The sequence below is a fragment of the Odontesthes bonariensis genome, chromosome 9 (genome assembly GCF_027942865.1).
Source record: "Odontesthes bonariensis isolate fOdoBon6 chromosome 9, fOdoBon6.hap1, whole genome shotgun sequence".
Taxonomy (NCBI): domain Eukaryota; kingdom Metazoa; phylum Chordata; class Actinopteri; order Atheriniformes; family Atherinopsidae; genus Odontesthes; species Odontesthes bonariensis.
Genome location: NC_134514.1, coordinates 36,124,245 through 36,145,476, shown reverse-complemented (window position 1 = coordinate 36,145,476; position 21,232 = coordinate 36,124,245). Strand labels below are relative to the sequence as shown.

Below are 21,232 nucleotides of genomic sequence, written 5' to 3'. Positions count from 1 at the left end.
TTCTGCTTCCCTTGATATCAATGCGTCCAGCCACCTAGCGGTAGCCGCACCTGTTACGGTGTTTACTGCTCGGAAGCAGGGGACTGCTCGGTCTGCTCTTCGGTCTGCACGGTTTAAATTGGACGCATTGATATCAAGGGAGGCAAAAATAGCGCCAAGCGATGCGAGGTCTGACTTTTTCATGCAAAACGATTTTGTGATGCAAATGTATTACTCTTTTGAACGCATATTGTTTTGAGAAGCAAAACGCTTTATTTTTCTAGCCCCAGCCAACAAGCCGGACTACCTTCTTCAGCGCCAAAACTCAGCTGGAACTCTGCTCACAGGCAGCAGGGGGTAAGTCAATGTTCATAAATGATATTGCTAGTATGGGATGTCATACAGCTTCATGTCAAAAGAGGCGAACTATCCCTTTAAGCCTTAATTAATACTTAATAAAAAATACTTAATACTGTGCAGTATTCGCTGTGTGTTATTTGAAAAAATTTAGTTATTGTTACCATATTGTTTTTTTTAACTAAAAACAATCTGAGCCTTCATTGAAGCTGTATTTTGAACTAAAAACTCTGTATTCAAGAACAGTCTAAATGAAAGCTCAGATTCAAACTATTATTTGGGAGACTTGGATACCACATTAAAATCCTTGTAATAAGTAAATTCACAGAGAATCTGCCATTGCAAGTCAGTCAACTATGAGTTAGTGAATACACCAGACACTTTTAAACAGACCAAGAACTACAATAATCCTTAAACTAAGTTTCAGTTTTTCCTTTCATCGGTATAAATCAGTATGGACACTCTGTAATCAGGTTTCATTGTTTCCTTTATTTTGACAAACCCAAATGAAAGGCACATAAAACACAGGCCATGTATTCATAATTATTTTCTATAGACATACATTTTTTTAAAAATGTAGGAATGTTTCACCTTTCTGCTACTCAGAAAGCCTAACCTTCTTATGTACAAAAATTACCAATGTTAATGTTCTAAATACAAAAAGATTTATAAAAAGGTTATTTAAGTCTTGCATGTGTAACATAACATGTCCTCTTAACTAAATGGTTTGCACAAAGATATACATTCATTTGCTTTCACACATGCCAAATTCATCTTACAAACTTCTCCCAAAGTAGAAGTTTTTTAAAATCATTATTTGGCCAAACAAATGTTTGTTTTTTCACATTTGGTTGGAGTCAAATAAAATGATACTATGTGGTAAAATATCACTGATACAACAGCTTGTTAAAATGAAGATTAAAAACATTGAAACACTTTTGTTTCAAAGTAGAAAATATAACACTATAATTAGCTTTATTTTCAAAAGCTAGTGATTGTGGAGTGTTTGCCACACCTGTGCTCTCGGTCGTCTAAACAGATGAAGGCATCCTTCACAAGACTACCATTAACGGCCCATTGAGAAGAAGCATCAATGTACAGAAGTGTCCTGAAAAGTGTTTTGGGCACATTTGTTTACAGCCACTAGACAAGGATAAATAATACCAAACACACTTCCTTTAATCCTATTTTAGTGTTTTGTTTGAATTCAGCCACCAATAACAGAAGGCCAGAGACTTTGAATTCAAACCTATGCAGGACCAGCTCAGCCATCCACATGTAATAGAAAAGTCAGAGTTGTAGAGATGGGAGATACATTTCAAAGAAATATAATTCCACGTGTGAACAGTTTGACAGCCAATGTTGGTGTGCACACAAGGACCTTAAAAACCCACATATTTGACTAACAAAACATAGATGTGCTACGTGAACTATAAAAGCATTGCAGCATTCTTGGTCTCATTCCATACAAATTTAAATGCCCCTGTAACTACCATTCTACTGTAGTGTTCACAGTCTAAACAGTACTGCTTCAAAAGTTTCTGCGCTGAAAATGGGCCCTAAACTACAAACAGGCTTCAAATTTAGAAAGACACACAAAATGCCAGCCTGGTGCACCAACTGTTAAGGCTGAGTTCTAAAAGAAGACTTGTTCAAATGTTCACTACTTTAATCAGTCATTGTCCTTTGGGTTGGTTGTGAAAAGTGCAGAACACATCTACTCACATTGTGCCTATTGAAAGTATTCAGATTTTGATGCATTACATTAAAAATGGACCCACAGCAGACAGCCCAAATTTGGAAAGCTAAATGAAAGATGAAAAGGGAAAACAAACAAACAAAAATAATAAGAAAACTTAAGTAATGTGTGCATACACTTATCATCCAAAAAATTACGACTGTCTGCCCAATTCCAAGCAGGTCCTTCTCAGAGCTCAAAGCTCTGTGCAGTCAGGGCACGGACACAGAACATCTGAGCATGCCCTGCAGTGTCAGGTACCAGATATTAGTTCATCTAAGGCCTGCTGTACGAGGCTGCTCCTGTAAGCGTGCTATTGCCATCGGAAGAGGTGTGACCGGTCTGAAAAAAATGGTTGGGTAAGTGGCAAGAGTCAAAGTAACATCCATAGGATTATCAGGACATTACACTGCAGAATATGTTTTTCATCACCCATCAGTGGTTCTACTGCTGTGGCGGATCGGAGTGTGGATTCATTTCCTTTGCTATGAAGCACTAAATTAAGTTCTGGTGCTGACAAATAACTTCAGAAGTCACATAGTTAACTCGATTCAAGTCAACCTGTGTGGAAGACGTCTTCACATATTCAGTTTAAAGTAGGACTGCACCTTCATTATGCATAAGTGTCCTGTGTGTAAGTCCAGAAGTGGCGAGAGGGGACAGAGTTGCTGCACCGCTCACTCCGGGCATGTTTGTTAGAGGACCGAGGTCACTGTCGGCACGGGCCTTTTTAAACTATCCATGAAAATGATCATCCATACCTATGAATGTATATAATCACAAATGTAATAGAAGCCCATGTAAAAAATAAATAGATAAATAAAGTTATGCGTGTGCATTATCTACATTATGCAGATAAACACAAGCCATATTAAAAAAAAAAAAAAAAAGAAAAGAAACGTTTTTTAAAGCTGGAGTGCATTATTTTCTTTACGGTGGATCCTTTCCTCATGGAGACGATGTGGCACAAAATTTAAGATGTGGCAGACTGTACTTGTTTGAAGGGTCAACAGTTTTTTGGCCTTTGTATGGGATTGAGTGAGTCGATTACAAAAAGACTAAAATCTAAGGTCTATCTTTGTCTATTTTTCTGTCCTCTCCAAGATGGACAGCCGTACCTATGGTAACAGTTCTTGCATTGCTAGCCTCTGGTAAGCAAGGAGTGTGAGCTCACACACAGGTAAAGGCAATAAAACAGCATTTCACATTTACAAAAAAAAACAAAAAAAACAGAAAAGTGTGTAAAATGTGGAACATCTTTTTAATAGACTATTCTTACTAACCTTCCTGAGTCTAACTGACAGTGATGGGGCTTCATACCTGCTTGAGTTAATCAACTGAACCAACCACAGAAGTTATTTTTCAGACTGCTCTAATGTCAAACAAACTCACAAATGACAAAATCTTGATACAATTCTAATATTCTAAAAGAAAACTTAGGGGACGCGTTTTCAGTTGGAGATATTTTCTCTTCACTATATCTCACACAGTTCCGTTCTGATAGAAGTTTAACTATGATATCAATTTGTCCAGCAGTGACACGTGACTTGTTTCTGGCAACTTTAAAACAAACAAACATGAGGTGAAGATGAAACATCTCCCTAAAAATGGAAGCTTGTTTTTTTTTTTCTTTTTTGTTTAGGTGGCTGTAAAATACGTCAAATGTTCTATACTGATTAATGCAGAAAAATAATAACTAAAAAAAAAAAACTAAAATATTATTTTCTTTAAGAGGAGGCACATTAGAACGACTCCAACAATAGACTTCCATCTGAGGAGCTGTTACAAAATGCCTTCATTGTAATAGGTTGTCACATATCAACCTATTATGTCAAATATTGTAAAAATCCTATAACTGGTCGTTTTTACAAGACCAACAATGCCCTTCAGTGGCAAAACAGAAATGAAAACACTCTACTTGGGTTCTCCTCCCTGCAGCATATAATGCTTGTCCACAATGTACTGGCTGGTAAAATAAAACACTCAGGTTTTTAAAAGCATTAAACAAAAGATAAATTAAAAAGTGAAACATGAATAAATTTGTAGAAGCTGGAAATGTTAGAATTGCCCTTTATTCTAAACTCTTTGGGATGTGCTGGAGAAGACTGCAGGGATCAAAGTCTCCCATCTTCTGTATAAGATCTGGGGGGAGAGCAACTCTGGAAGGAAATTAATGCTGTAACACTGCCTAAGCTTATCGAAACCATGGCAAACGAGTGCCATAATCAAGGGTGAGATGTTGTTTTGGCCAAGCAGCGGATTTCAGAGTGCTCTGCTTTCAGAAACTCAGTTAGTGCATATGATGACGGTGTTCTAAGGGGTTTATGCTCTTGTTGTTCATTTGACACATTCACCTACTATATATAAAAGTTCAATTCATAACTGTCAAACTATTCTGCAAAATGTGGTTGTATTACACTATACTAATTAACCACTTCACATGTTCAACCCATTCAGAGGGACATTTCACTAAGATTCCATGACTCCATCTGCTATCAGGCAGTTAAAACATTACTAGCTGTTACATGAGATAAGAGAGCTCTACCAATGAGGGGAAGACGGTAGAACCTGGGATAGAAAAGGCATGCTTTCCATGGGCCTCATGGCAATGTTGAGCGGCCCGGTGATATTCATGGTCATGGGAGTGCTAATAGCTACCGGGTGAGCGATATTCATGTGAGCTGTGGTGGGGATGTTGACGGAGGCGAGGTTCACAGGGCCGGTGATGGTGACGGGGTGCTGCAGATTGACGGGGGATGTGATGTTGACTGTGCTGGTAGAAATGTTCATCTGAGCGGTGATGGTAACAGAATTGCTGGTGTTGCCACCACGGTTCATGGCTGAAGTGATGGCGGCAGAGTCTGTGACTGACGTCCTTGTGGCTGAGTTGTTGTGAACATTATTGGCATCTGAAAGAAAAAGAAGAGGAGAAAAAAAAAAAAGACCAAATGTGTAGAGCAAAACTGAAGTAATATTTCATCCCTCTTCTACACGGAAAGCCAGGAGCCTCCTCCGCTCTTTGCTGTGCAAACTGGGTGATTGAAAATGTCAGTATATTATTCATACATATTGCTTAGTGTGGTAATATTGTTGAAGAAACCTACCTTTGTGAGAGTTGTCAATTAGGACTTGGAAGGAGTTATTTAAAATCTCTCCTACCGTCAACTCACCTGAGGGGTAAATTCAAAAAGCAGGATCAATAGACTAACCAGCTAAATTGTCCAACTCAAAACTTTCATTTTCAAACAGTAGCACATCACTAATGACATCTTATGTTGTGTTTATATTGAAGGTTGGACACACACTACTCAGGACTTACAACTTCTCCATCCCAGATAAACTACCCCACTGTCGGATTATCACTTTGCTGCTGGGTCATCTCTCAACCAGTCTTAACACCAACTTTGATTCTTAAAAAAAAAGAGCTATTTGACTGGTGGAGTAAGTGTTTCGAAAAGCCAATTATTCAGTCTGTTTAAAGTAACAGAACTAATAGTTGGGTAAGGAAAATGACCCGTGGTGGAAAAGCGAGGTAGTGTGCATCTAGCCTAAGTATACAGGCCCAGTTTGTGGTTAATTCACATAATCTACTGATCCTGCTTCATGAATATTAACCTTTGCTTAACGTTAGCAGAACTCTGTATCCTCAAACTAAAAGAACCCAAAGTGGAGCAGCCCTTAGAGGAAAATGCCTTTGAAATTAGAGTAACATAGTACAAGATGAAGAAAAACTTGCTACTTCATGTTTCCAGAGGTTGAAATCAAGATTTTACAGGTTTGTGCTACGAGCTACATGTTTACCTTTTTGTGGCCCTGAGTGGTTCCACTGCCAGTCACTTATGCCTATTCAGAAATACAGACACATATGTGGTTACATAATCACAGGGCAGCAGCACGATCATCTTGGAGTAAACCTGAGCACTTGGTCAGGTTGTCCGTATGTGGGGGTGTGGTAATAATATTCTAACAAAGGCTACACTGTTTTCACTCACATTTATCAACTTAACTTTCATTGACACCAAACTCCGAACACCATACCTGCAGTTTTAACCCATTAGGATTGAATGAAACCTGTGTGCATATCCCTTTAACATTACACAAGGCATTATTATCCATCTCTGCTATAAGCCTCATGAATCATGAGGTCATCTATATATTGAAACATATAGAATATAAGGGAAATGGCAATCATTTAGAATTAATGAGGTTCAAACTCTCTAATTAATTTTGTGACTGTGGATTTTAGTGAACATGTATAATTCCATCAAGTCATTCAGTGAGCACTCAGGCTTCAGAAGGTTTTTTTAAAACCATTTTAAATATTCTTTTAAAGGGATCTTTAGGTTTTAATGCCCAACTCGCCAGGAACTGAACAAAAACACCCCCTCTAAACTAGTACTCTGGTTTAGTTTAAGTACTTCCAAATTAAAATGTATACATAAAGGGTTTAAAGAAGTACTGACAATATCTAACATGCATTAAAATATTGTGAGCCTATCTCAGTAATAGGTACAGAGTGAAATTCTACACGCCTGATACATACAATGGCTTCACTCGTTTTGGGGATTTATCCTATTTTGTTGCCTTACAACCTGGAACAAATTCTGAATTTTGGGGCAGTTTAATCAATTGATTTATCCAACATGACAACAACGTTGAAGAACCAAAATATTTGTTACTGTGAAGCAAACAAGAAATTTGACTAAAAACAAATTAACTTGAGCGTGGATAACTTTTCACCCTTCCAAAGTCAGTGCAGTTTGTAGGGCCACTGGGAAAGCCAGAAAGTTCCAGTTTAGTCTCATCTGAGCAGAGGACCTTCTTACATATATTTAGGGAGTCTCCCACATGCCTTTTGGTGCTCTCTAAACAAGCTTTCTTTATTTTTCTGTAGGCAAAGGCCTTTTTCTGGCCACTCCTCCAAAGCCCAGGTCTGTGGAGTGTACGGCTCATAGAGGTCCCACAGACAGATAAACCAGTCTCAATCAAATTTGAATGCAAAGTTTGAAAGTCTTATTACACTCATGGAAGAGTTTATTTAGCAAAGTAGACAGTATAAAACTGTCTATTTTGATCCAAGCCAACATGCAATTAGGTTTCTGCTCATGTCCTAAACACAGGACACAAGCTAAACGTGTGTTGCTGGTACATTACAGGCCCCTGAAGGTACATTAATGAGATGAAAGTCTGATTGTGACCTACCTTTATTGTTGCACGGGTTACTGAAGCTGGTCTGGCCATGTGTCTTAAGGTGACTTGTGATGTAGGCAGCACTTAACATTTTGCCACAGATGTTGCAGGTCACTTTGCCCTCATGCCTGATCATGTGGGAGCGCAGACGGTCTTTGGTGGCAAAGGCAGAGGTACATGCCTGAGAAAGACAACCAATGAATGAACATGCGTCTTGCACTTTAACTTTTTTGCCCCAGATTCATCCAGATGTTTGTGAGGCATCTCTTATAAATCTCTTGTTCATGCATGACACACTTCCATAAACACGTACTGGGAACATCAAGACTTTAATAGATCGCTGTTCTTTAAAACAGGACCAGAGATGATAGGAGTAGGGGGTGTTGGGGGGGGCGTAGTACCACAGAGGGTGCAGATGGCTGTAACTTCAAAAGAAGTTCACCAAGAAAATCAATAGAAAAATGATTTAATTTTTCAAGAAAAGAAAGGTGCTTAAATCAGTCTTCGGTCCTTTTGTCCATGAGTTTTTGCAGTCAGTTTCAGAGCCTCCATGCTACACAGTTGGTGGGACATGCATTTCTGTTGCCCCGACCACAGCACCCCAGTGAAAAGCAGAGTACATCCAGGTCGTGTCCTCACTAATGTGGGGCCAAACTGGAGGAGATTAAAACCCACATATATGGTAAAGTCAATTGATGCCAATTCAACACATTCCCACTGTTCTCAAGACGAGGGATGGGAATTGATAAGATTTTTATGATTCCAATTCCATTTTCGATTCTGCTTAACAATTCGGTTCTTTGTCGGTTCCCTTATCGATTCTTATTTGGAGAAAAAGGACAACAAACCGGTCAATTAGCATCAACTTTGTTTAGTTTAGAAGTAACACGAGTCATGACCTTACAAACCCAACAACGGTGAGGTCCACATTGGTCTATCATGGCCTGGGTAATTTAACTCTTCCTGCTCTGGTGAAAGGAGAAGCTGGAGGTAGAGGTGAACTGGGGGTAGTACCACCAGCCTCTGGCTCTGAGCCAGTCAGGCTCTGTCTCTCATGATTTCATCTAAATGTAATGCCTGAGAAGGCATTCATTTAACCTTAACCGTTACTAACAGCAGGTTTTACAATGAGACAAGTGGTGCTAACATGATAGGCAGTGTTTGTTAGTTAGTTAGTGACCTGCAGTGTTAGCCGAGGACATGCTAACGTTGCTAGGTTCAGATTCACAGACGTTAATCATAGTTATTGCATGTTGGTAGTATTTCCTCCCTTTGGTGAAATATTCACTTTGCAAGTTGCCCTGTTGTCGTCTTTTTTAGGGATGTGTAATCAAACTTTCGAGCGTTTGTAGCGCTTGAGCGCCATGTTTACTGTTGACTGCTGGCTGCACTGGACTCGCCACGCAACGTTGCGTGGTGACGTCATTCGCGCCCACTGGAATCGATAAGGGAATCGTTTGCAAAATCGCCAAACGATTCCAAGGAATTGAAACACTGGGAACCGGTTCTCAATTCCCACCCCTACTCAAGAGCCAGATGTTACCAGGTATCGGTGTTTTTTTTTTAAGAGCAGTACAAAAAGGGCTTTACAGATTTTCCCTGGTTTCACTTGTTTTTGGTGCAATGTTGGCGGAATAAAGAATCATGAAACTGATGTTCTGCTACAACATCTGGTATGACTTGGCTACTCGTCTTCACTGAGATGAGCTCTGTATTGTGCAGATGTTGCTGCAGACATACAACACAAGCCTAAAGTTAGAACATGAATACAATATGCAGAAAGGTGACCCAGTTAGGACTCTTACCGTTACTTGGCACTTAAATGGCCTCTCTGAGGAATGGACATGCTTGACATGACAGCTTAGGTGATCAGGTCTGCAGGGTGAGATGAATACAAGACATCCAGATTAAGGCTGGGTTAGGATGCAGAAAATATTAATCATTTCAATCTTGACATTGATCATCAGATAGAATGCATTAAGCACACTGCATCTACTTTGAGAATACATGTACGAGCAGAGTAGATTTCTACATTTCTTTTTATCTTTTGTATTGTTGGCAAGGCATCCGTTTACTAAACAATCAGCGAATTGACGTCAGACCCTAAAATATCTACAAATAGATTTTATTTTGTGTTCAGTGCATGCATATTGTTGTGTATTGCTCATCTAAGCTGCTGCCCATCTTGGCCAGGACATTCTTTGAGATTTTATATCTCAAGAGTTTTTAAATCGCCTGATTATAATGATATGAAATAAAAACATTGAAAAAATACACACAACTACCTTTAGTTAATAGCGAATATACAAGCACCTGAACCACTTGTAATTTCTAAATCATGGATGGACTAGTAGGACATTAATGCTGATATTTGGAACCATGAGTCAGCATTTCTCCAATGACTGGAATAAGTATTTTGGCAGATCCCATTGCTCATTATATTAAGTTGAGCGCTTATTACTTAGTAATGGGATACTAATCACTTCTGTCTCAATTATAGCATAGCTATTCGTGTTGTCCAGTATTCATTGCATTTGTTTACACCGTACCACTCTTTGCGTTGGCGTGGGAAAACGCTGCTGACAAAAATAATGTTGCTCGTCTAATACTGTTTTTGTTAAGCTTTCCACTCCACTGCAAATAAAATACTGCAATGGGCAATGAAGCAAGATTGTTGAATCTGCCATAAGAGTTACTATACTTTCACACCAGGATAGTCCAGGGAATTTGGTCAGAGTAGGCAGGGAATGCCCAAAGATTTCACACCTTCATTTGGTTTGGTGCACTTTCACACTGCACTTTTGAAAGTGGACCAAACCACCTGGATATTGTCACGCAGGTACACCAGCTGCTCGTTTGGGTGAATAACGGCCCAGATGCCCCAAACTGCCCAAAATAACCAGGAAGGAAAAAAGCATGAGGAAGAAGAAAACCGGGCTCATCGACTAACCAGGACCGATAACGAAAATCCAACCCCATTGGCCCGCTTATTTACAACAAAAATAAACAATGGAACAACAACAAATGTATGAAGTTTTGGGGTTTATGTTTTTACTTCAAACACAACTGTTTTTTCACAAGAAGCTAACCAGTAAGAACAGCAGGCGAAGCAGCGAGCTATCCATCATGCTGCTCTGTACATGAGACGAATGCAGCAGTAGCAGAAAAGACGGTGGAGAGCAAGAGACTACGGCTGTGTTTGAAATCGCATACTTCTCCTACTACTCCCACTAACTTCAACTTTTTTTAAGTTCCCGGATGCATACTAGATTCGCCAAAATGTTGGGTATGCATCATGAGGTTACTACTCATACTCAAACTACCCAAGATGCTACGTAACGTGACGTCGCCGATCGTCATTTCCTGTCAAAACGGCAGTTTCAAGCTAGCTACAACGAGGGTAGGTTCACTGCCCGTTTTCAAAACAAAAGCACCAAATGTATCGTAATGACTTTCCTTATGATAAAAGGCAACGGGTATTTTATTTTGTGAAAATAACCAGAAGTGCGTTGCTCACTGCGGCTAGCTTTAGTAGCGCCGAGTTTGTGGGAACAAAATTGTAAACAGCCGGTATTTTGTCAGGTTTTCAACACGTTGGGGATCTAAACGACTACTTTCTCGCCTGAAAATGTTTCAAATGTTGCTAAAGTTTACAGAGTTTAGAGCTTAAGCGAAATCAGCTTCAGGCCGGCTGATTTCGGCTCGGGCAGGAGCGAAATGCATTGTGGGTAAACGCACTGCATACTGTCTGATCGATGAGTATGCAGCATGCAGAATGGAAGTATGCAGTTTGCAAGTATGTAGTATGCGGTTTCGAACACAGCCTACGACATGCTGCTGTGGCCCCGAGACACCGAAACCGATGTGAAGAATCTGTGGGGCCCTGCTGCGGTGCTTTTAGTACATTCCCCACTTTTGGGCAAACAAAAAGCCATCGCAGTGCAGTGGGGAGCTGGTAGAAAGTTATACAGTGAGACATGGCAGTGTGTGCTTTGGGTAATGTCCCTCCTGATTGGTTATCTGTTGGTTTTCAGATTCTTCATTCCTCGTGCTGTTTTGTAGAAATGACACATCAGTAGAGATTGTGCCCGTCGTGATTAGTTACGATTTGCTTTCTGTCACCACTGCTAACTTACTTCTCGTGCACTCATTCGTCACATTACTCATTCAAAATTCCAATCAGAATGAGCTCTCGCACCAATGCAGATTAAGCATATTGAATAGTCTGGGATAAAAAAAAACAAATCAGATGTTTTTCAAAGCGACCTCAGTCTGAACGGTCAAGTCGCATTTTATTAACGCTCCGATTTGTTGCTCCGATTGCTCAACAACTTCAGAACTGATACAACATACGTGGACATGTGTAGCATCTAGATTCACTTCTGTAAACGCAGCGTGCCGCGTCTGACACCATGCTTCTTCTGTGCATGCGGGTCACTTCAGAGTAGGGCTGCACGATTTTTTTTTGCTTTGAATTGAGGTCACGATTCTCTGGCACGAATTTATTTATTTTCACAAAATGTTTATTGCACTGATGAACTTTAATAAAACAAAAAAAACATGGCAGCATGCCCCAGGCATTGAGGTAGATGGCCTTTACTATATTTTGACCATTTTCTGTTTAGCAGGTCAGTTCCAGATTCCAAGAGGAGAGGGCATCCTTTAATCCCTGTGCTAGGGCCTCTGCTGTATGGTCTTCAGGGGAAAAAAGCTGTCTGTTAGCACCGGCTTTTGATCGTGAAATCAGGCGGTATAAAATGACGGTTCATTTTATGCTCAAATATGGCTCCATGGTGCGACTGGTCACATTTTTTCAAAAATCCGGGAGGAAAATGGGGGCATGTTTGTGATGCAGCTTGTGATATAAAATGCTTGGCTGTGTGTAGAAATGAGATGACGTGTATGTGTGAATCGAGATTGCGATTTTGTAACGATGCATCGTGCAGCCCTACTTCAGAGCCATAGACTGTTCATACTGTCGTCTGATGGTGGTCGCATTTAAATTGTAATGTGAACAACCACGCAAAAAAATATATATATCGGATCTCAGCAAATAAAAATTTTTTTTTTTTTTTTTTAAATCGAAATTGAGCATTAAGTGTGAACATAGACAAAGTGTAACACACCTAAAGTATAAAAAGGATAGATGTTCATTCATGCTTCAGATTATTTTTGACTTGGTGTATAGGACTCTTATTCAGCTCCAATTCTTCCGTACATGTACAAGTATTTGGGGCAGAGACAAGTCTGCCCGTGCTAACAAACAGCAGGCTATACGTACTGAAAATACTGGGCCGTTTGCAAATTAAAACCGCTATCTTTTGAACCTTTGCTGTCCTAAAAATGCATTAGATCATAAAACAATTTAGCAGTGAACCAAGCAGGCAAATGCCATGCATTTTTAGAATAAGGTGAATAATGTGGACAAGAAAATCAAAAGACAGAGTTGTTTGACCAAAATACCCAGACACAGGCTGGACCAGTGAAGGCCTTTCAAGAAAAGAACCTCATACCAACAGTCAAACAAGGACATGTTTTACTTGCTTACTAGGGCTGCTCGATTATGGAAAAAAAAAAAAAAAAAATCATAATCACGATTATTTTGGTCAATATTGAAATCACGATTATGTAACACGATTATTTCACATGACTTTGGGAACTTTGGATTTATTGAAAAGACACCTTTCAACAATTCTTAAAAAGAAAAAAAATGGCTTTTTCTGTTTCTTTATTAAATTGTCATGGGTCACTCGGTGTTTAGCTTTCAAGTGGTTGAACAAATTCGTAGTGTTCCCTTGCGTTGCAGCCACTACCATATAGCAAATCTTGCACGTAGCATGTTTCTGCTCGTTGTCAGATTCCTCGAAACCAAACTGTTCCCAGACAACGGAGTTGGTTTTCCCTTTTTTTGCTCACGAAACGCTGCTGTGCCTGGCCTCCTTCTGCCATCTTTACTCGCGCTGAGTTTTTATTCCGGCGGATGATGCACGACCTGCCTTCCTCTGGCTGAGAGAGTTTGAGGCTTCGGGAGGGGCGGATGTGCGCATGTGCGTGTCATTCAGAACGCAAGATACGAGTTCTTGCAAAACAGAACTTAATACTAATTTAAAAATAATCGTTTTTTCTCGATTGTATTATTTTGGTGATCGTTGGGAGCCCAAATCGAAATCCAATTAACTGCACAGACCTATTGCTTACTACTGCATTTCTTCATGTACTAGCTTGCAGTCACTGATTCACCTGTAAGTTCTAAACTATATCAAAGAGAGCATGACAAGAATGGGAAGCTATGGGCTAACAGTTATCAAACAGTACTGTATATACTGATACTGCTTGATGTGGCGCAAGAAAACTTGTTTCTGTGAAGCAGATACAGTGTTTTTAAATCAGACTGGGTGAGCTGCAGACTCCGTCTCAGTCTCTGCTCACCGTGTCATAGTCAACTTTTAGTAAACACTATATAAACTACAGCTATTTTCTGTTGATGGTTTCCAGAACAGGCAGCAATACTTTTCTACCAACCCTGTTCACTGTTGTAGCAGCACATTCAACTGACCGCGTGGCAGTGGGATGAAATGTCAATTAACTTTCTAAGCGATAGTTTTGCATGCGAATACAGTGGATATCAAAGCACAGGGAGGGAATTCAGACAGCGTAGCTGCTGAAAAATCTGTGACAGCTGGTTATCATGCAGTCATAATGGGCTTCATCGAACTTATTCTGGACTTTTGTTTAATGAAAGGAAAATGTAAAAAACTGTGGAAATCACCACTCATTGAGAATGTTTGTTCAGTAAAAAAAAAATTAATTAATTGGGGCGGTCGGTGACGTAGTGGGTTAAGCAGGCACCCCATGTACAGAGGCTACAGTCCTCGCTGCAGCTGGCCCGCATTGGACGGCCCGTTGCTGCTAGGGCTGTCGCGGTTGAGGAATTCCCCCTGCGGTGAGTCAGGGCGGCTCAATATTGCGATATGCGATATTATTGCGCCATCTTTTTTTTTTTTTTTTTATCTATCTATCTAGCAAATTCGTTTGTTAATTACTAAATTACTAAACTCATTGCAATATTTCCTCTGAAACAAAGCACTTACACATTTAAAAAAGGTTATAAAAAGACATGGCAACTTTATAACACTTTATTTTATTGAAAGCAGAACAAAGGGCGGTAACGGCACAGATGCGAGATGCAAGTTGTTTCTCCAACTGATTGAACTTAAAAACAGAATTCAGGAGAAGGCTGAAGTTGAACTTTTAAATGCAAATAAAATATGAAATGAACTAAAAAACAAGTGCCTGTTTTGTTGTTTTTTTAAATTAAGTATACAAAATGAGATGTACCAGGCACTACAATTTCACACACAAAAAAAAATTATATCTCGGTCATGTCCTTGTTACGCGCATGTCCTTGTTGAACTTAAAAACAGAATTCAGGAGAAGGCTGAACTTTTGAATGCAAATAAAATATGAAATGAACTAAAAAACAAGTGCCTGTTTTGTTTTGTTTTGTTTTGTTTTTTTAAATTAAGTATACAAAGTGAGATGTGCCAGGCACTACAATTTCACACACACAAAAAATTATACCACAGTAGCAAACGGCACCATCTCCTCAACCAGATACCGTGTAACAGCACCTGTTAGGCGTTTATGTCTGTCACTGTCTCTGCTGTATTTGGCAACTCGAGCAAAGGCTTCGCCGACTCCAAGTTGTCGGCTCGCCCCAACATGAGCTGCTCCGCGACTCTGTGTGGCAGGAGGCGGCGGCAACCGTGCCGCAATAGCCGGATGATAGCTTGCTAAGTGAGCCTTTAAATTAGTTGTGGTCCCTCGTTTCACTTGAACCGTTTTTTGGCAGATTTTACAAATCGCCTCGTTTAAATTGGCTGGTTCACCCTTTTCATTTGGTTGAAAGCCGAAATGCTCCCAAAGGGGCGAAGTAACATTTGCTTTCGATACTAGTGCGGCTTCCATTTTCTCTTTCTAAAGTGTGTTAAGTTGTGGCGAGATCAGGTCACGTGCGGTGATGAAAAAGTAGTTTGTCAAAACAATCGTCAAACTTCTGCTGGAAAGCATATTTTGCTCTAATTTTTTATTTTTTTGTGGAACATCTATGAACAACAGTGACCACTCGGTAAGTTTCAAAGCTTTGCAAAACGAACGTTTAATGTTGCTAATAGGACCGTGCGCATGTAGATTGAAACCTGCACGGACACTATCGAAAATACGTGCGGTGATCGCGGTGACCCATCATGAAGCGCGGTGGGCGTCATCATATCGCGATATTTCATTTTTGCGGTTATTGCGACAGCCCTAGTTGCTGCATGTCATTCCCCCTCTCTCTGCCCCCTGCTTCCTGTCTCTCTTCAACTACCCTGTCCATTAAAGGCATAAAAGCCCCCCCCCCCCCAAAAAAAATTATTAAAAAAACGAATGAATTAAAAAATAAAACAATGACAAGACATTTCCCTTTAGCTGTTGAATATTTTGGCTTTATGAAACACAATTTTAATTAAAAAAGGTTTTTCTGGCATTGTTTTCTAGATTAAGTAGAGTGAAAAAAAAGAGTGTAAAAACATGTGATGATGCACCAAAATGTTAATAAATGCATAAATAAACAAATATTAAACGCCTGCCTGCCTGCCTGCCTGTGAACTACGGCATTTTATTATGCATTTTGAGCCTTTATTGCAAAACTCACAGCCAACACCGAGATGTGAAAAACAGATGCTGCATGCGCCTCAATATAGTGTCCGGTTTAACAACCCTGTTTATATGTAGTAATGAAGGTCACATACCTGGAGAAGCCCTTCCCACACACAGAGCAGATGTAAGGCTTGTGTACTCCACCATCATGGGAGCGAACATGATACGTCATGCGATCCTTCCTCTTGAACCTCTGCTGGCAGATGGGACACTCAAACGGCTTCTCGTCAGAGTGGGACAGTTTGTGGCGATTGAGATGGTAAACATCTCTAAAGGCCTTACCACACATGTCACAGCCATGATTCTTTTTTACTGGCTTGGGGGGCTTCTTAGGGACACTCTGGTGGTGGTGGTGGTGATGCTGGTGTTGTACTGGGGTCATTATGCTTGTACCTGTGGATGTTGACGTTGTGGCTGCAGTCGGTAAGCCTGCCACAGAAGTAATGTATGAAGCGTTTCCATTGCTCTCGCGAGTTACAGTGGATATGAGTGGCACCATGGTAGGGGCCATTTGTGTCTTTTTAGGCCGCGAAACCATCTTAATGCCAGTGTGACAAGATTCGTGCCTTCGAAGGTGATAGCTGTCTCGGAAAGCTTTGCTGCAGTAACCACAAATAAAGGGCGTCTTAGATTTCGGCTCCTTTTTGATAGTGACTAAAGTACCTCCGCCTGCTACAGCAGCACTGGTGACATTGTCTTTAAGGAGTTCTGCAGCACTGACAGGTGGTTTCAGATCCAAGGGGATGGGCAGCACCGGTTTCTGGTCAGGTGGCTCCGTCCCAGAGTTCAGCAAAGGCAAGAGGCTGTTCCCAGCTACTTGATGCTGGTGATGCAATGCCTCATTGGCCTGCTGTAATGAAAGGAGAAAAACATTTGGTTAATATGCATGCCTAATCATACAAACAAAGTAAGAATTAGCAAAGGTCATGAGGGCTTTGCTCTCGTGTCAAATATTTGCTGTTAAGACAGGAGAGATGGTACAAACAAAGATTTTTTCTCCACGTGTTAAAAAACAACAACACACACATTAAACTTGTGAACCTATTTGAAAATTAATTCCAAGGCTGCTAGTTGTACTTAAAATAACTCTTGACATAATCCTATTAAACCAAAAAGTAATTGTTCCACAATGTCATGGAACACATCATTTTGGGCTATAATGAAATTGAAGGCAGCAACATTTCCCGTGTACGTGGTTTGGTGGAACACACTCCTGTGCCGTTGCTCCCTTTATGCTACCACATCCAACTGATGCAGTGATTTCAGTGACTTGCAGTTGTTGTTATTCACTGAAAATAAGTCTTGTGCATAAATTACAAATGACATCGAAATATAGACAAAGCCGTTGAGAAACAGCTCTTTTAATGCTTTTTGTATTGATAATTAGACATGTTCTGTTATTTAATGTTGAAAGTCTCATAAGATTTAGGTTGGGTGTTTAATAAAAAAGTAACCCGACTGTTGTTGAACTCATCATGGGACGAGGACTTTTTGCCAACTCCAGCGGAGTGCAGTGGAACTGGAGACATCTGCCTGCTGCTTGTGGTGCTGACATCATCAGCTAAGCAGAACTTTTGTTTGTTTGTGCGTGTGAGCATACAATCGTTTTTCCTAACATGATGGGGAGAAAAATCTGACTGCACACCAACTTATGGGGACTTCTTGTTAACATGGTGACAGAAATTTTGCCCCGATAGGTCCTAGGAGATTTTTGGGGGCCAAGATTAGGTTTTATGTTTGAATTAGGTTACCCATTTAGCTGATTCAATGGACAGTCCACACAAACAATATAAAACCAGACCTGATATGAAGCCGCAGTTACTTGATTTAACTCCACTTCTGAGCACCTCTGCCCTCTAACAGGCTATGAAGGTCTACCTTTATGATTGAGCTTTTCATGACCAACAAGCTAATTATTAAGAACAAATACCGTCCGATAACCACTGATGCCTCATCTGAGCATCGTTAGCATTTTGTGCACTGCATGAAAGAAGGAAAACACTAGTACGGTCTTTATTGGCTTCAACTGGTAGGTCAGCTTTGTTGTGGATTTTAAGGCAAGGAAAATGGACAGCACTTATAGTTTAGGTGACAATTCAAAGCCCTTTCACCCATTCACACACTAACACTCATTGATCAAGTAAGGTAAGCACACTAAGTTCAATACACAGATGTTGTCTTGAAGTCAGTCTGAATGGAAAGCTTTTGTATATCATTACTAGGGGTGGGCGAAAAAAAAAAAAAATCGATTCATGTACATATCGCGATTTTTTTATGGGATGATTTTAAAAATCGATTTTTCTCCCCTGAATCGATTATATTACGTCATATCCGTGTCCAGAAAAACTTCATCAATTCATTACATTAAGTTATGTTAAAACTAGCCTACATTTGTGCTGTGTGGACATTTCAAGTAATTTTGTAACTGTAAACTTAAAAAAATTCCTCTTTTTGTCTCAGTTGAAATAAATGTCAGCTGCTGGACTGACTGACACAGACTGATGTGCATTGTTTATGGGAACGACATTCATTCTAGAAGTGTATGATTCAACTTGTTTGTTTTTTTTAAGGAGGAAGAAAATTGCAATTATTGATTATATCGAATCACAATTATCAAGTATCGTGATACAATCGAATCGTGACCAAAGCATATCGTCCCACCCCTAATCATTACTATTTATCATCATATTTTTATCAAATGCACACAACAGCATCCTTATATCAGCCACCCTAATTACAACGCAATCAGCCTCTGCATTTCAAATTCATGTTGTTAAACTAATCATTTGTGGGAAAATATGAGTTTTGAATTTCCACCACCAAATAGCACTTTAGGAGTGCATACATTCCTAACACATCTATAATGTTCTATGGGTTCTGTTGGAATTCCCCATTTTAGAGCAGCAGCTCTATGTAGAATCAGAGCAGACTGCGAAGCCTCTACACACTCACACTGATGCTGCTGGCTCGTTGGTGCAAAATTTCACTGAACTTTTTTGCGCCAAACTAATATGCGCCTTGGCCCAGTTAATGAGACAAACTTCCAACACAATGCACTGCTCTACAAGTACCGGGTCCACCGGGGCTGAGGTTCGCATTCTGGTTTGCGATCAGGCCGTGTAAAAGAGAAAAGCTCAAAGGCTTCTAAACCCATTCAGCCTTTCATTTAGTGTTGGTTTTTGCAACTTAATTTTGATAGGACGGTTAAAAAAAAAGCTCAAAACTTGTCCTGCTTCATCGACAGAATATTTCAGTTTTAAACTCATGATAAATCACCACCTTCGTGTTCTAATTGGTTGAGGCTACTGCTGCAGTGCTTTAATAAAAATGCCACATTTGGCTAACCCCTTAGCCATCTAGCTTAGCATACAAACAACTAATGCCAAAAGCTTCACTTAATGATACTTTTGCTAGCGCGTTCCATCAAAAGTGGCTTCACAAATCTGCTAACTTCTATGGCAGTGAGCACAATCCCCATATTACCACGTGGTTCGGAGAACAGATAATTTAGCCGACGCCAAGAGGGGGGGATAAGTAAACCAAACAATGCCAAAGTCTTTAGTTCGACAATGCGTGCTAGCCGATTGCTAAGGGAATCCAAACAGCGCGGCTATTAGCAGGTTGTCGCTAACACCTTTGTTTTGCTTGGCTAACTCTAACTCATGCCAAAAAGTGATACAACATATCTGGCTCGCGAGATTTACCACCTTTCGGAAACATTAATGCGGACTCCCGGACTATCGTGATACTGTGCTACTTACTTGAAATAAAAACGTACTCCAGCTCGTTTCCATTGCAACACTTCAGCTAAAAATCTGCAGGAAGCCCACTTCGAGGGATCTACAACAAAGCAGCTAAACATGGCAGCCACAACTTCCTGTAACACTGGCGCTGAACTTATGCTGCGTTTGGAGTCCTTCAGAATTGGGGAATCAGAAATCGAATTCGTTATTTTTTTTTAACTTCAGCGCGTTCGATGCAAAGAGGGAAATATGATAGCCTCCAGAATTGATTTGTACTTAGCTGTTGATGGGCATTTGTTTATTAAAGTACTTTTCACACTTTCCTATCTCTACATCGCAATTGTTTATCATTTTAAATTGATCGACAATAGCATGGAAATTAGAAAATATATTGGATTTACTGTATAAATTATATTGTGTAAAACTACATATAATGGGAACAATAAACCTGGCCCCAGTTATGTTTTCTTGTTGGGTTTTCTTTATTTTTGCATGTGGGAGTTCAGATCTACTACCTCGCTGTTGCACGGGAACGCAACATACAGCCACGTTTGAATACAACTGGGAAATCAGAAATTCCCAGCTATTGCATGAGAAAATGGACACAAGACATGCTCTCGTGTGCGCGTTCGGCTGTTTGCTGCAGACGTTACGTGTTGACGAGAACCTGCAGCTACGTAAGAGGTGGAGCGTAAGCGTTTTTCCCTCCAAATTTTTCAAAATTCTACGAAGTCTAGCCGGGTGAAAGGCAAGTCATTTAAAAACTAGGATCCTTAAAAGCAGGATCTATTATAATAAAGACTAAATGTAAATAAAAATGACGAAGGTTTTCTTAAAACTGCCTGATCGAGTTGGGGAGATGAGAATGGGTCTGGCATTCATTACTCGACATCTGTGAATTGTTTTGCCCCAAGCAATTGTACATCATTTATTTTTCCTATCACGCATTATAAAACCAAATTTGATGTCTTTATAATTTTACAATGAGTGATTGAGAATCTATCTGTAAAATTCAGTTTGATTTTTTTTTTTAAAGTCACACGAAAAGAACTGAAAATTGTTGAAAAACACAGTTGTAAATATCTTATTACAAGAATAAATATCCTTCACCATATTAAAATAAGTATCTCTCTCTCTCTCTCTCTCTCTCTCTCTCTCTCTCTCTCTCACACACACTCTTTTAATGGAATAGATAATGAACTTTCCATTCCTGAATCTATGGAATAACTTCTTAAGGACTGTACTGACATAGATTTTGCATTCACATGGTTCTGGGAAAGGTTCAGCAGTGATAGCATCACTTAGTTTGTGCATCTTTGTCTGAATCTAAAGTCTGAATCAACTATGCAATGAGAAAACATCTCAGGAGTTAACAGTTTAAAAGGCTGCAGGGCGCTTATCAAATTCACCACTGTTTGTGGCATAGGATTATTACTTCCAAGAACAGTGCTTTTTTAAAAAGTATTTTTATTTCTTTTTTTTTGTGCATGTCACATCAAACACAACAAACAATCTATTTCTTCTA

General features: G+C 39.8%; 1 protein-coding gene across 3 annotated transcripts; it reads right to left on the bottom strand.

The window, feature by feature from the left end:
* Positions 1–805: 805 nt before the first annotated feature.
* On the bottom strand, positions 806–19,829 carry LOC142388655 (vascular endothelial zinc finger 1-like). Of its 3 annotated transcripts, XM_075474170.1 has the most exons (7): positions 19,726–19,829; positions 16,057–16,814; positions 9,070–9,139; positions 7,277–7,445; positions 5,876–5,917; positions 5,179–5,244; positions 806–4,983 (listed from the first exon to the last, which is right to left on the bottom strand). In XM_075474170.1, the coding sequence occupies exons 1-7, from the start codon at positions 19,756–19,758 to the stop codon at positions 4,616–4,618; spliced, it is 1,506 nt and encodes a 501-aa protein (XP_075330285.1). In that variant the 5' UTR covers positions 19,759–19,829; the 3' UTR covers positions 806–4,615. The 3 variants fall into 3 exon arrangements, with proteins under 3 accessions (XP_075330285.1, XP_075330286.1, XP_075330287.1); XM_075474171.1 differs by lacking the exon at positions 5,179–5,244; XM_075474172.1 differs by lacking the exons at positions 5,179–5,244; positions 5,876–5,917.
* Between the last annotated feature and the right edge of the window lie 1,403 nt (positions 19,830–21,232).

Excerpts from the sequence above, each read along its gene's own strand:
- LOC142388655 (XM_075474170.1), bottom strand. The coding sequence starts at position 19,758 with ATGGAAACGAGCTGGAGTACGTTTTTATTTCAA. Across the intron at positions 9,140-16,056 it reads TGTGGGAAGGGCTTCTCCAG|ACCTGATCACCTAAGCTGTC; the intron begins GTATGTGACCTT and ends CTCACCCTGCAG. Across the intron at positions 5,918-7,276 it reads TAACCCGTGCAACAATAAAG|GCATAAGTGACTGGCAGTGG; the intron begins GTAGGTCACAAT and ends ATTTCTGAATAG.